Source organism: Euleptes europaea, chromosome 7, assembly GCF_029931775.1.
Source record: "Euleptes europaea isolate rEulEur1 chromosome 7, rEulEur1.hap1, whole genome shotgun sequence".
Lineage (NCBI taxonomy): Eukaryota > Metazoa > Chordata > Lepidosauria > Squamata > Sphaerodactylidae > Euleptes > Euleptes europaea.
Window position 1 is genome coordinate 20,755,231 of NC_079318.1, and position 12,307 is coordinate 20,767,537.

Sequence of the window (12,307 nt, forward strand, 5' to 3'; positions counted from 1 at the left end):
CAGTTTCAAGGGAGATGCATACAAATATCCTGTTTTTCAATTTCCCCAAGTACCTTTTTGTTGGTTCTTGTAGGTTATCCGGGCTGTGTAACCGTGGTCTTGGAATTTTCTTTCCTGACGTTTCGCCAGCAACTGTGGCAGGCATCTTCAGAGTAGTAACACTGAAGGACAGTGTCTCTCAGTGTCAAGGGTGTAGAAAGAGTAATATATAGTCAGAAAGGGGTTGGGTTTGAGCTGAGTATTGTCCTGCAAAAGTATTGTCCTGTAAGTATCAAGATAATGTGCTAATGAGGGTATGGTATGTTAATATGGAACCATTGTATCCTGAAGTGATCTGTTAATGTGTGTAATCCAAAACTAATCTGTATGGCTATTGTTGAATGTTGTCTTTGTCTGGAGGTTTTTCAGGGCAGGAAGCCAAGCCTTATTCATTCTTAAACTCTCCTCTTTTCTGTTAAAGTTGTGCTGATGTTTGTGAATTTCAATGGCTTCTCTGTGCAATCTGACAAAATAGTTGGTAGAATTGTCCAGTCTTTCAGTGTCTTGGAATAAGACCCTGTGTCCTGTTTGTGTCAGTCCATGTTCAGCCACTGCTGATTTCTCAGGTTGGCCAAGTCTGCAGTATCTTTCATGTTCTTTTATCCTTGTTTGTATGCTGCGTTTTGTGGTCCCGATGTAAACTTCTCCACAGCTGCAAGGTATACGATATACTCCTGCAGAGGTGAGGGGGTCTCTTTTGTCTTTTGCTGATCGTAGCATTTGTTGTATTTTCTTGGTGGGTTTAAACACTGTTTGTAGGTTATGTTTTTTCAAAAGTTTCTCCATCCTATCAGTGACTCCTTTAATAAATGGCAAGAATACCTTTCCTATGGGAGACTGTTTTTCTTGAGTTTTCTGATTTTTGTTTGGTTCAATGGCCCTTCTGATTTCATTCTTGGAGTAGCCGTTTGCTAGCAGTGCGTGATTTAGATGGTTAGTTTCTTCCTTGAGAAACTGTGGTTCACAGATCCGTCTTGCACGGTCCATTAATGTTTTGATTATTCCTCTTTTCTGTCGGGGGTGGTGGTTGGAGTTTTTGTGTAAGTAGCGATCTGTGTGAGTTGGTTTCCGGTAGACCTTGTGACCTAACTGAAGGTTTGATTTACGGATGACAAGGGTATCAAGAAATGGGAGTTTACCCTCAATTTCCTTTTCCATGGTAAACTGAATGTTTGGATGGATATTATTAAGATGGTTTAGAAAGTCCATTAATTTTTCTTCACCATGGCTCCAAATGGTAAATGTATCATCTACGAACCTGAACCAGACTGTAGGTTTGTAAGGTGCTGATTCTAATGCTGTCTTTTCAAAATATTCCATGTAAAAGTTTGCTATTACTGGACTGAGTGGACTTCCCATAGCTACTCCATCAATCTGTTCATAAAATTCTTGATCCCATAGGAAATAACTTGTTGTCAAACAATGGTGAAATAAGGCTGTTATATCTTCTGGAAAAATCTGGTTAATCAATGAGATTGTGTCTTTAACTGGAACCTTGGTAAAGAGGGATACAACATCAAAACTGATTAATATATCCTTTGGATTGAGTCTTAACGGACTGATTTTGTTGATGAAGTGAGTTGAATCTTTGATGTAAGAAGTGGTTTTTCCAATGTGGTCCTGTAGGAGGGTGGTCAAATATTTAGCTAATTCATATGTTGGGGAACCAATGGCACTCACGATGGGTCGGAGTGGAACGGAATCCTTATGAATTTTAGGTAGTCCATATAATCGTGGTGGTTGTGCTTCAGTCTTGCATAGTTTTCTGTGTGTGTCGGGATGAAGAGTGGAATTCTTGATCAGAATGCTAGTTTTCCTGGTAATTTTGCAAGTTGGATCTCGTTTTAGTTTTTTGTATGTGGCAGGGTCCAGAAGTTCCTCAATCTTCTTTTTGTATTCTTCTGTTTTCATGATCACTGTGGCATTGCCTTTGTCAGCTGGTAGAATAATGATTTCTGGATCTGCATTGAGGGTCTTGATGGCGTTTCTCTCCTTGCGTGTTATATTGCTAGCAGGGGGCTTTGCTTTTCGTAGAATTCTACGAAAAGCAAAGCCCCCTGCTAGCAATATAACACGCAAGGAGAGAAACGCCATCAAGACCCTCAATGCAGATCCAGAAATCATTATTCTACCAGCTGACAAAGGCAATGCCACAGTGATCATGAAAACAGAAGAATACAAAAAGAAGATTGAGGAACTTCTGGACCCTGCCACATACAAAAAACTAAAACGAGATCCAACTTGCAAAATTACCAGGAAAACTAGCATTCTGATCAAGAATTCCACTCTTCATCCCGACACACACAGAAAACTATGCAAGACTGAAGCACAACCACCACGATTATATGGACTACCTAAAATTCATAAGGATTCCGTTCCACTCCGACCCATCGTGAGTGCCATTGGTTCCCCAACATATGAATTAGCTAAATATTTGACCACCCTCCTACAGGACCACATTGGAAAAACCACTTCTTACATCAAAGATTCAACTCACTTCATCAACAAAATCAGTCCGTTAAGACTCAATCCAAAGGATATATTAATCAGTTTTGATGTTGTATCCCTCTTTACCAAGGTTCCAGTTAAAGACACAATCTCATTGATTAACCAGATTTTTCCAGAAGATATAACAGCCTTATTTCACCATTGTTTGACAACAAGTTATTTCCTATGGGATCAAGAATTTTATGAACAGATTGATGGAGTAGCTATGGGAAGTCCACTCAGTCCAGTAATAGCAAACTTTTACATGGAATATTTTGAAAAGACAGCATTAGAATCAGCACCTTACAAACCTACAGTCTGGTTCAGGTTCGTAGATGATACATTTACCATTTGGAGCCATGGTGAAGAAAAATTAATGGACTTTCTAAACCATCTTAATAATATCCATCCAAACATTCAGTTTACCATGGAAAAGGAAATTGAGGGTAAACTCCCATTTCTTGATACCCTTGTCATCCGTAAATCAAACCTTCAGTTAGGTCACAAGGTCTACCGGAAACCAACTCACACAGATCGCTACTTACACAAAAACTCCAACCACCACCCCCGACAGAAAAGAGGAATAATCAAAACATTAATGGACCGTGCAAGACGGATCTGTGAACCACAGTTTCTCAAGGAAGAAACTAACCATCTAAATCACGCACTGCTAGCAAACGGCTACTCCAAGAATGAAATCAGAAGGGCCATTGAACCAAACAAAAATCAGAAAACTCAAGAAAAACAGTCTCCCATAGGAAAGGTATTCTTGCCATTTATTAAAGGAGTCACTGATAGGATGGAGAAACTTTTGAAAAAACATAACCTACAAACAGTGTTTAAACCCACCAAGAAAATACAACAAATGCTACGATCAGCAAAAGACAAAAGAGACCCCCTCACCTCTGCAGGAGTATATCGTATACCTTGCAGCTGTGGAGAAGTTTACATCGGGACCACAAAACGCAGCATACAAACAAGGATAAAAGAACATGAAAGATACTGCAGACTTGGCCAACCTGAGAAATCAGCAGTGGCTGAACATGGACTGACACAAACAGGACACAGGGTCTTATTCCAAGACACTGAAAGACTGGACAATTCTACCAACTATTTTGTCAGATTGCACAGAGAAGCCATTGAAATTCACAAACATCAGCACAACTTTAACAGAAAAGAGGAGAGTTTAAGAATGAATAAGGCTTGGCTTCCTGCCCTGAAAAACCTCCAGACAAAGACAACATTCAACAATAGCCATACAGATTAGTTTTGGATTACACACATTAACAGATCACTTCAGGATACAATGGTTCCATATTAACATACCATACCCTCATTAGCACATTATCTTGATACTTACAGGACAATACTTTTGCAGGACAATACTCAGCTCAAACCCAACCCCTTTCTGACTATATATTACTCTTTCTACACCCTTGACACTGAGAGACACTGTCCTTCAGTGTTACTACTCTGAAGATGCCTGCCACAGTTGCTGGCGAAACGTCAGGAAAGAAAATTCCAAGACCACGGTTACACAGCCCGGATAACCTACAAGAACCAATGAACTCTGACCGTGAAAGCCTTCGACAATACCTTTTTGTTGCTTACCCTGAAACAGAAGCAGCTCAAGCCAAGGTGGCTGAGTACCAGCAGTCCATCAGCTTCTTCCAACAGTAGTCTCTGACTGGGCAAGAGGTGTACTGTGTCAAGGTGGCTTAGCACGTTATCCATTTAGCCAGTGTGTTGTAGTGGTTAAGAGCGGTGATTTGAAGCAGTGGACTTTGACCTGGAGAACCGGGTTTGATTCCCCACTCCTCCACATGAGCAGCTGATGCTAATCTGGTGAATTGGATTTGATTCCTCGCTCCAACACAGGAAGCCAGCTAGGTGACCTTGGGCTAGTCACAGCTCTCTCAGCCCCACTTACTTCACAGGGTGTCTGTTGTGGGGAGGAGAAGGGAAGGTGATTGTAAACCGGTTTGATTCTTCCTTAAGTGGTAGAGAAAGTCGGCATATAAAAATCAACTCTTCTACTTTTACTTCTACTACTTCTTCTTTTTCTACTACTACTACTACTACTACTATTACTGTAATATGGAAAGTTGTGATTTTGTGCACAGTCTTACCAATATTGCTGAATTCTGATTTACAGACACATCACAAACAATGCAAACTCTATTTTTAATGTGAATAAGTTTGAAATCCTTGGGGCTATGTGCTCCTTCCCTCTTCCCTTCTCTGCCTCCAGAGCAGAGATCCAAGTAGGGTTGCCAGCTCTGGGCTGGGAAATTCCTGGAGATTTGGGGAGTGGAGCCTTCAGATGATGGGGTTTGTGGAGGCGACAGACCTCAGCAGGGTATAATGCCATAGAGTCCACCCTCCAAAGCATCCATTTTTTTTTCAGTGGTCCCTGGTCCCCAGGGATCTGTGTTTGAGGCTCCTGGAACCGCACAGTAGCCAATGGCTGTGCCATCCCGCTTAGAGTACTGGCTTACCCCATATAAGAATTTGTTGAAGTAGTTAAAGCAGTTCCTCAGTGGAACGGGCTTCCTCGGGAGGTGGTAAGCTCTCCTTCCCTGGAGGTTTTTAAGCAGAGGCTAGATGACCATCTGTCAGCAATGCTGATTCTATGACCTTAGGCAGATCATGAGAGGGAGGGCATCTTGGCCATCTTCTGGGCATGGAGTAGGGGTCACTGGGGGGGTGTCGGGGGAGGCAGTTGTGAATTACCTGCATTGCGCAGGGGGTTGGTCTAGATGACCCTGGTGGTCCCTCCCAACTCTATGATTCTATGATTCTAACTGATCTTGGTCGTCTGGAGATCAGTTGTAATAGTGGGAGATCTCCAGATTGGCAGCCCTAGGTCTAAGACTATGTTTAGAAAGCCTTTGATTTTACCACAGTTTGGTGTGATGTGCCAATTCAGGCGATAAGTTTGTTGTTTGACCATAACATGGGATGCTAAACTGTTATTTTGTCCTGGGACTTTATTGCAAGCCAAAGCACTAACCATGCTGCCTTTGTCATTGTTAAAAGCAAAGTTCATAAATCTCTCTTGAACAGTTACAAAGGACTTGATGTACACTGCCTGTGTAATATGCTCATACCAGACACGGTCCTCAAACTGTTCTACAATAATAGCTGCAGCAAGCAGCTCTCTACACCATCTGCCTCTTAGGCCACTTATGCATGTAGTTTATTTTATAGATCACATGTACCGAGGGAGAAGAGAGAAAAAAGCAAACTGTTAGCTACAGGGCCAGTTTCTGGCAAGCTGCTTCGGCTAAACAAGTACTAATTCCAAAGACAGAGTAATCAAAGTAAAAAGTTGTTCTAGGCTAGAAGCAATATAATTCTTTATGCCTTCATGAGGAAGAGGAAGTGAAGGTGGCAATGGCATAAGTCCTGTGTGTAACCAATGCGTAAGATGCTCACTACTTGATTCTTAGCAAGACATTTGACTCCCGAGTGCAACTTCCAGTCTGTCTGGCTCTTGCTCCCAAATGCACTTGAGATTTCAGCTCAGGTTGATCCTTATATGGTACATGGTGGTGATCTGGGGACCATCACAAGCTGTGCAGTCACCATATCTCTCTTTCTGATGTACACTGGGACGGAGTTCTCATGAGATGTTTCCTGCGCTGTTCACTGTGAGCTAGAGCACTCTGGGGAGAACTCAGGCAGCTGCCTGCAAGTATGCCTTTGTGCCGGACAGGATAGATTCTCACAAATACTTCTCTTGTAGAGAAAACAACAGTCTTGTGGCATCATAAGGATTAACACATTTATTGTGGGAAAGGTTTGTATAAGACAGAACCCATATTGTCCGATGCATGAAGTGTTATAATGGGATCCCTTAATATTTTTCTCTTACTGGGTTGCTCAACTTCATAGTTTTTTAAATTCATATTTATAGTATTAGTAATGTACATTTGCACACTTTGTACTCTGCAAGTGTGTTTTGCACTTATTTCCAGGCACAATTAGGCCATTTATGCTTGGTAATTAGCAGCGCGTTCCAGGCTGAAGTGCCCTGCATATTTTTTTGATTTCTTCACGCTGAACCATCATTCCAGCTGTCATTGCAAAGCCAGCCCATACCTGCTTCACATTTCTTAAGAGCCCCTTTAACGTGACCTTTGGTATTTGCTCTGCCCCCGCATCGAAACATTTACTGAAGGAACCATGAGAAATCATAGCCGCGGCTTAGCTATGCAAACGACCATTGCTAATGGCTATGCAAACAAAGAAACGAAGGAGCAGGCAAGTGGGGGACGGGGTGGAATTTATCCTCTTGCTTCGGGACCATGAATAATCATTTTAAAGGGTGGATTTCAAAAAGCAGCTTTGAGCGAGCATCAAAATCAACCCTGCATAAATGGCCTTAGAGTTCTGTGAAACTGCTCAAAGATTCCAAGCATTCATATCTGTTGCCAGGGATAGGAGAAAGACCCAGATGATATTCTTGTTACCTAATTTTACCACCAGTTTTTTTCACACCGTGGCTATGAAAGGCTAATCACAGTTAATTAACATGAACTTTTTTTTTTAGAGGAAGTTAAAAAAAGGCCCACAGACAAGTTGGAGGAATGGGAAACAGACATTAAAGTACAGCATCGAGAAACTTCTCTGCTAGCTCAGATGAAGGAGGAACAAGCAAAAGCAATGGCTTTCCTTAGGTAAATAGGAACTCCTACACCTGTGAGATAAGTAACAATGACATATGTTTTATTTTAAGCATTGCCATTGAGATTATGCTGTTTAAAGCAGTACTATAGCTACCATAGGAGCCCCGTGGTACAGAGTGGTAATCTGCAGTACTGCAGTCCAAGCTCTGCTCATGACCTGAGTTTGATCCCGACGGAAGTTGGTTTCAGGTAGCCGGCTCAAGGCTGACACAGCCTTCCATCCTTCCGAGGTCAGTTAAATGAGTACCCAGCTTGCTGGGGGTAAAGGGAAGATGACTGGGGAAGGCACTGGCAAACCACCCCATAAACAAAGTCTGCCTTGGAAACGTCGGGATGTGTCATCACCCCATGGGTCAGGAATGACCCGGTGCTTGCACTGGGGACCTTTACCCTTTTATAGTTACCACACAACTCTGTTTGTCAGATATTCCACAGTTTTTCCAAACATGTCCTCCACATGTTGCACTCTCATTCTTTAATCACTACTTATTTTCTGTTCCAATAGAAGACAAATAAACCAGCTTGAGACCAACCAGCTTCAAGAGTTGCATCATCTAGAAGAAGGCAAGAGTGAGGAAGCAGTGGAACCGCAGAAAGAAAACGAAGGGTTTAAGAAACACATAGTTAAAGAGGAGGAAGAATCAGCAGAAATAAAAGTAAGTTGTATTCTGTGCAGTGACAGTGTCAAAGACCTTAATTTTTCAAATAAGTGTGTAGAGCTGGCAGCCAAATAGGAACCAATTATTTATTACTGTGGCTGTATCCTTGAAAGGATCAGTAGTACTTATTGCCAGGAACTTGGGGTTGGGGTGTAGAGCACAGAATTGGTGGATGAATACGTGTGAATACATGAAGCAGCCCTATATAGAGTAAGACCATTGGTGTATCTAGGTCAGTAATATCTAGTTTGACTGGCAGTGGCTTTTCAGGATCTCAGATAGACGTCTTCTACATCACCCCATCCTTGTTGCGAACATAAACATAGAATACATTTGGTTATTTTATCCATTTTGTTTTGGCACCTTGGTGTGCATACATATACATCTGCAGTGAATGGGGGGAGAGGTAAGGACAAAGCAAAATCCAATTATGAAAAAAATTCTTTTAACTGTGGGAAGAGAGAGGGAGCTCTAGGGAGAGCAACATTAAGTTTCAAGAGGCATAAGGATGGTGGCTGATGATTAGTTGTTATGTATCGGGAGATTTCTCTCTAGCAATCTGATAGGCAGATACTTCTCCTCCTCTCTTTCCCTTCCTTGTCTCTCATCAGTCCTCTTCACCTCTGCCTGCTACAGAGAGGCAGGTGCCCATCAGGAGCGGTTTAGTGCCGCCAGCAGTTTCCTTTAGACCAGTGCTTGCTATTGTATTCCATTTCCCAGTCTTGCAGGTTCCTGAACCCAACTATCTTTTACTTCTGCCCTGGCCTTGATTCTTCCAAGAATTCCCCAAATTAGGGTTGCCAGCTCTGGGTTGGGAAACACCTGGAGATTTTTTGAGGCAGAGCCTGAGGAAGGCGGTGTTTGGTGAGGGGAGGGACTTCAATGCCATAGAGTCCAATTGCCAAAGCCGCCCATTTCTCTAGGTGAACCGATCTCTACCGGCTGGAGATCAGTTGTAATAGCGGGTGATCTCCAGCTACTACCTGGAGGTTGGCAACCCTACCCCAAATCCAAATGCTCCTCGTAGCCCATGTAGAGCTTGGCACACAGTTCTCTCTTTCCCCCACCCCCTTTGCCTTAGGCATACCCATTCTCTCAACTCTTGTGCAGAGGCTTATCTTCGGAAGACTATTGATGGTAAAGAACAGAAGAGGGTTGCTTGTTCCTCTCTTTCGAGCAGGCACGGGTCTCTTCCCCTGGAAATGCCTGCTTAAGCCAAGCCCTTGCCACATTTCTTATAAGGCTCAGCACTGGCTTTTGGCTCATAGAAGTACAGTTGGAAATAGATTAGATCCCAGGGAGTTTCTGATAGGGAATTTACAAGAGGCTAACTGGGAAACAGGAGAGGGTCTCGTGTGATTTAACTGATCTTGTGCAGATTCCTTGTGTTTTTTTTCTTCTTGCATGCCTGCCTTTTCAATAACAGATGCTAAGGCAGCAAATATCAGGGCTACAGGAGGAGATTAGGAGAAATGAGTCTCGCTGGCATGCTGCCCATGGTGAGCTGAGAAGTCAGGTGGAAGCCCTGACCAAGCAGAACCTGGAGCTTCAAGTTGACCTCAGAGTATCTGAGCATCGAAGGATGGAGGCCAAGAGAAGTCACGGACCTGTGGATTTTATTGAAAGAGGAGCTGAAGTGCCGGTACTTTAACATGACCTCTTGCTTGTTTTTGATTTTTCCTTTGTGTCCTTCCTTCCCAACATCTGTTTCTGATGGACTGTAGCTTACCTTTGTTGCAGGCACCCCGCCAGTCAAAAGATCTGCTGATGGGAAGGATTACCATTCCAAACTCTCGCTTCCTAGACCAGGCATTGTGTTTTGCTGCAGATGGATGAGTGGAGGGTAGCTTCAGCCATTTGTGAGGAAGGGCTAGAAAAGGCTTAGACTTACCTACAAGCCCAGTTTTCTGGCATGTGCTGGGGAGGGGTTGGGAGCAGCTGGCACATGGTTCAGGGGCTTGTCTGGTGAGGCAGGGACTCAGCTGGGTTGCCAGCGTGCTGCCACAAAATGGCTGCTGGTTTGGAAGCTGGAGAAGGTGCCATAGCTTCTTTAGCTGGAATTTTTCCTGCCTTGCTGCATACCTTCCTGGCCTGCCCTATATTTCAAATGGACCAATCAGGCCCTGGCTCAATAGGAAGGGCTGGAATCACCTTGCCTTTCGCCCATTAGCAGATCCACTTGTAAGGAGTCACTGAAACTTGCTCTGAGGAATAGCAGGTTGGATCCATTCTTCATTAGTGATATGCAAACTTTTATTTGATCCTCTTTGTCATGATTGATTCCAGTCAGTCTCCAAAAAGCTCATCCATCCTTTTCCCAGTAAGAATTTGGCCGGTGCGTATGCCTTCTTAATTTTCTTTTTTAAAATTAAGATGCATAGAAGAGCTGCTGGTTCTGTTGCACGTGAAACATTTTCCGCTGTTGATTAACTGTAATTTTCTCATCAGGTTTTGAAAGCTGTTTTGGGAGGGGCCTCGCCCCACAATTCACTGGAAGAGAGACCATCACGAGGTAACCATAGGAGTCGCATCAGTATGCATGTAAGTAGGAAAATACCACTGGATGAATTGGTCCTTAGGGATGAGGATATACAAACAGGACGTGAGACCATGATGCACTAAAAAAGGGCTCCTGGTGTTGGGCTGGGGAGACCTAGGTTCAGATCCACCACGTGAAAGTGAAACAGCATTTTATTTCCTGGCAGTGGTCTCCAGATGACAGCGCAAGCTTTTAATGTTTTCTAGGCTACAAGAAGTTCACTGCAAAGGTCTGAGTCACTGAAATCTGCAACAGGAGCACACAGAGAAAAGAGCCCACCTAAATCTCTTCATAGTGGAAACGTGTCCCCTACAGGTCGGAGGATACTTCATCAACCACCCTTTGAAGTAATGCAGAGTCTCTGAATAGCCTTGCCTATGCTTATTTAGGGTTTATTAACTTATCTTCCCAAGGTACCTGTGCCATATGTGTCCTGCAGCAATGGATTCCAGATGTTTATGGCTGAAGAAAGCATGGATGGGAAGGGTAGAAAGCAACAGCCCTGCTAGCTTGCCTGAACAAAACTGTTAGGATCTGAAACTCACTTAATTAATCTGCTACCATTCAGGGCGATGAATCTTGGTTTTGGCTTATTGATAATAAAGGTTAATCACACACAAAAATACCACAGAGTCGTTTTCTTAATCAAATCAATTCTTTACTAACTAATCTCATGGATTAAACAATAAACATCCTACATCTCTAAGTTTCCTAGACTTGCTAAACTCCTTTAGCAGTTACTACGCTTACTCACGAGTAGCCATTCTCACAAGGAGAATGTGCTCCTCCATGCTTGCAGGTTGGTAACTTACAAGTAACTGAGCTACAGTTTCTCTTTCAAACAAAGGATATACCAAAGCAGTAAAATGCAGATTACTTTGCCTACGTGACCATATGACATGGAAGCAATGGCGATCTGCTCTTCCTGACCATTTGGCTAATTAACCCTTTGACTGTCTGACATGTAAGGAATCTCGCTATCTAAGACCCAACAAATCCCCTTTTCGAGGTTCAGTTACATTCAGACATGCAAACATAATTCATCACATTTATTAACATATCATATCATATCAATAAGTCCCTTTTGTTTCTTGTCTTTCACTGAGTTAATCTTGAGTTGAAGATTTCTTCCTTGTCTTGCTTGACTTGCGTTCTTGCACTTTTCTTTGCTTGAGAAATTCCAGTATTTTGTCTCTTTCTGTTTCCATATCAAAACAGTGTCTTTCTTCAAAGAGTTTGGATCCTGCTGATTTCTCCAGTTGTTCAGCAATTTTCTTTGCATTTGACTCAGTATCACAGCAAATTAAAACATTGTCCATTATTATTAAAATGTATTGCAATAGGCCATTTTCCTTTCTGCTGAGTAGACATTTCTCTTTATTTCCCCTTTTGAAGCCTTGCTTCTGTAGTTGTGAAGTAAGCTTTTGGCTATCTGTAACAGTAAACATCATCACTGTCATTTTCTTTGAAGTGGCAATGTTTAAAAGAATGTTTATCGCTGTAAGTTGTTGCAGTGATTTCTTCTCCCCACTGAGAAACTTTTGCTCTTTGTTCTCCCAGCTTGAGAAGTTACTTTTCACTTCAGAATGGTTTAAGGTGGTTGAAACCTTTACATCTCCATCAGCTTCAGGACTGCCCTCTTCTGATGCTGTATCCTGTAGACACTTTGCTGCACCAGGCGGCCTAAGCTCCCATGCTGAGGATGTAACCGGCTCGGTTTCCCTTCTTCCAACCTTTGCATCACTCATTCTCTCAGTTGCATTCATCTCGTTTACAATGGAAATTTCCTTTCCCCTTTTGTCTCCCGAGATGCTAGCATTTCCTTCATCAGTAGATGGCGCTAGAGGTTCTGTTGAATCACTCTGCACATGCTCTGATGCTTCAATACAAAT

The 12,307-nt window shown here is 42.7% G+C and overlaps 1 protein-coding gene across 1 annotated transcript in view; it reads left to right on the forward strand.

Annotated features, from left to right (window-relative positions):
* The window catches only part of LOC130481007 (centromere protein J-like), a 36,863-nt gene that overhangs the window by 9,322 nt on the left and 15,234 nt on the right, over positions 1 to 12,307 (forward strand). The window contains exons 7-11 of the mRNA XM_056853645.1: positions 7,082 to 7,208; positions 7,723 to 7,873; positions 9,303 to 9,518; positions 10,325 to 10,417; positions 10,622 to 10,762. Of these exons, the coding sequence (XP_056709623.1) occupies positions 7,082 to 7,208; positions 7,723 to 7,873; positions 9,303 to 9,518; positions 10,325 to 10,417; positions 10,622 to 10,762 (728 nt within the window). The remainder of the gene's footprint in view (positions 1 to 7,081; positions 7,209 to 7,722; positions 7,874 to 9,302; positions 9,519 to 10,324; positions 10,418 to 10,621; positions 10,763 to 12,307) is intronic.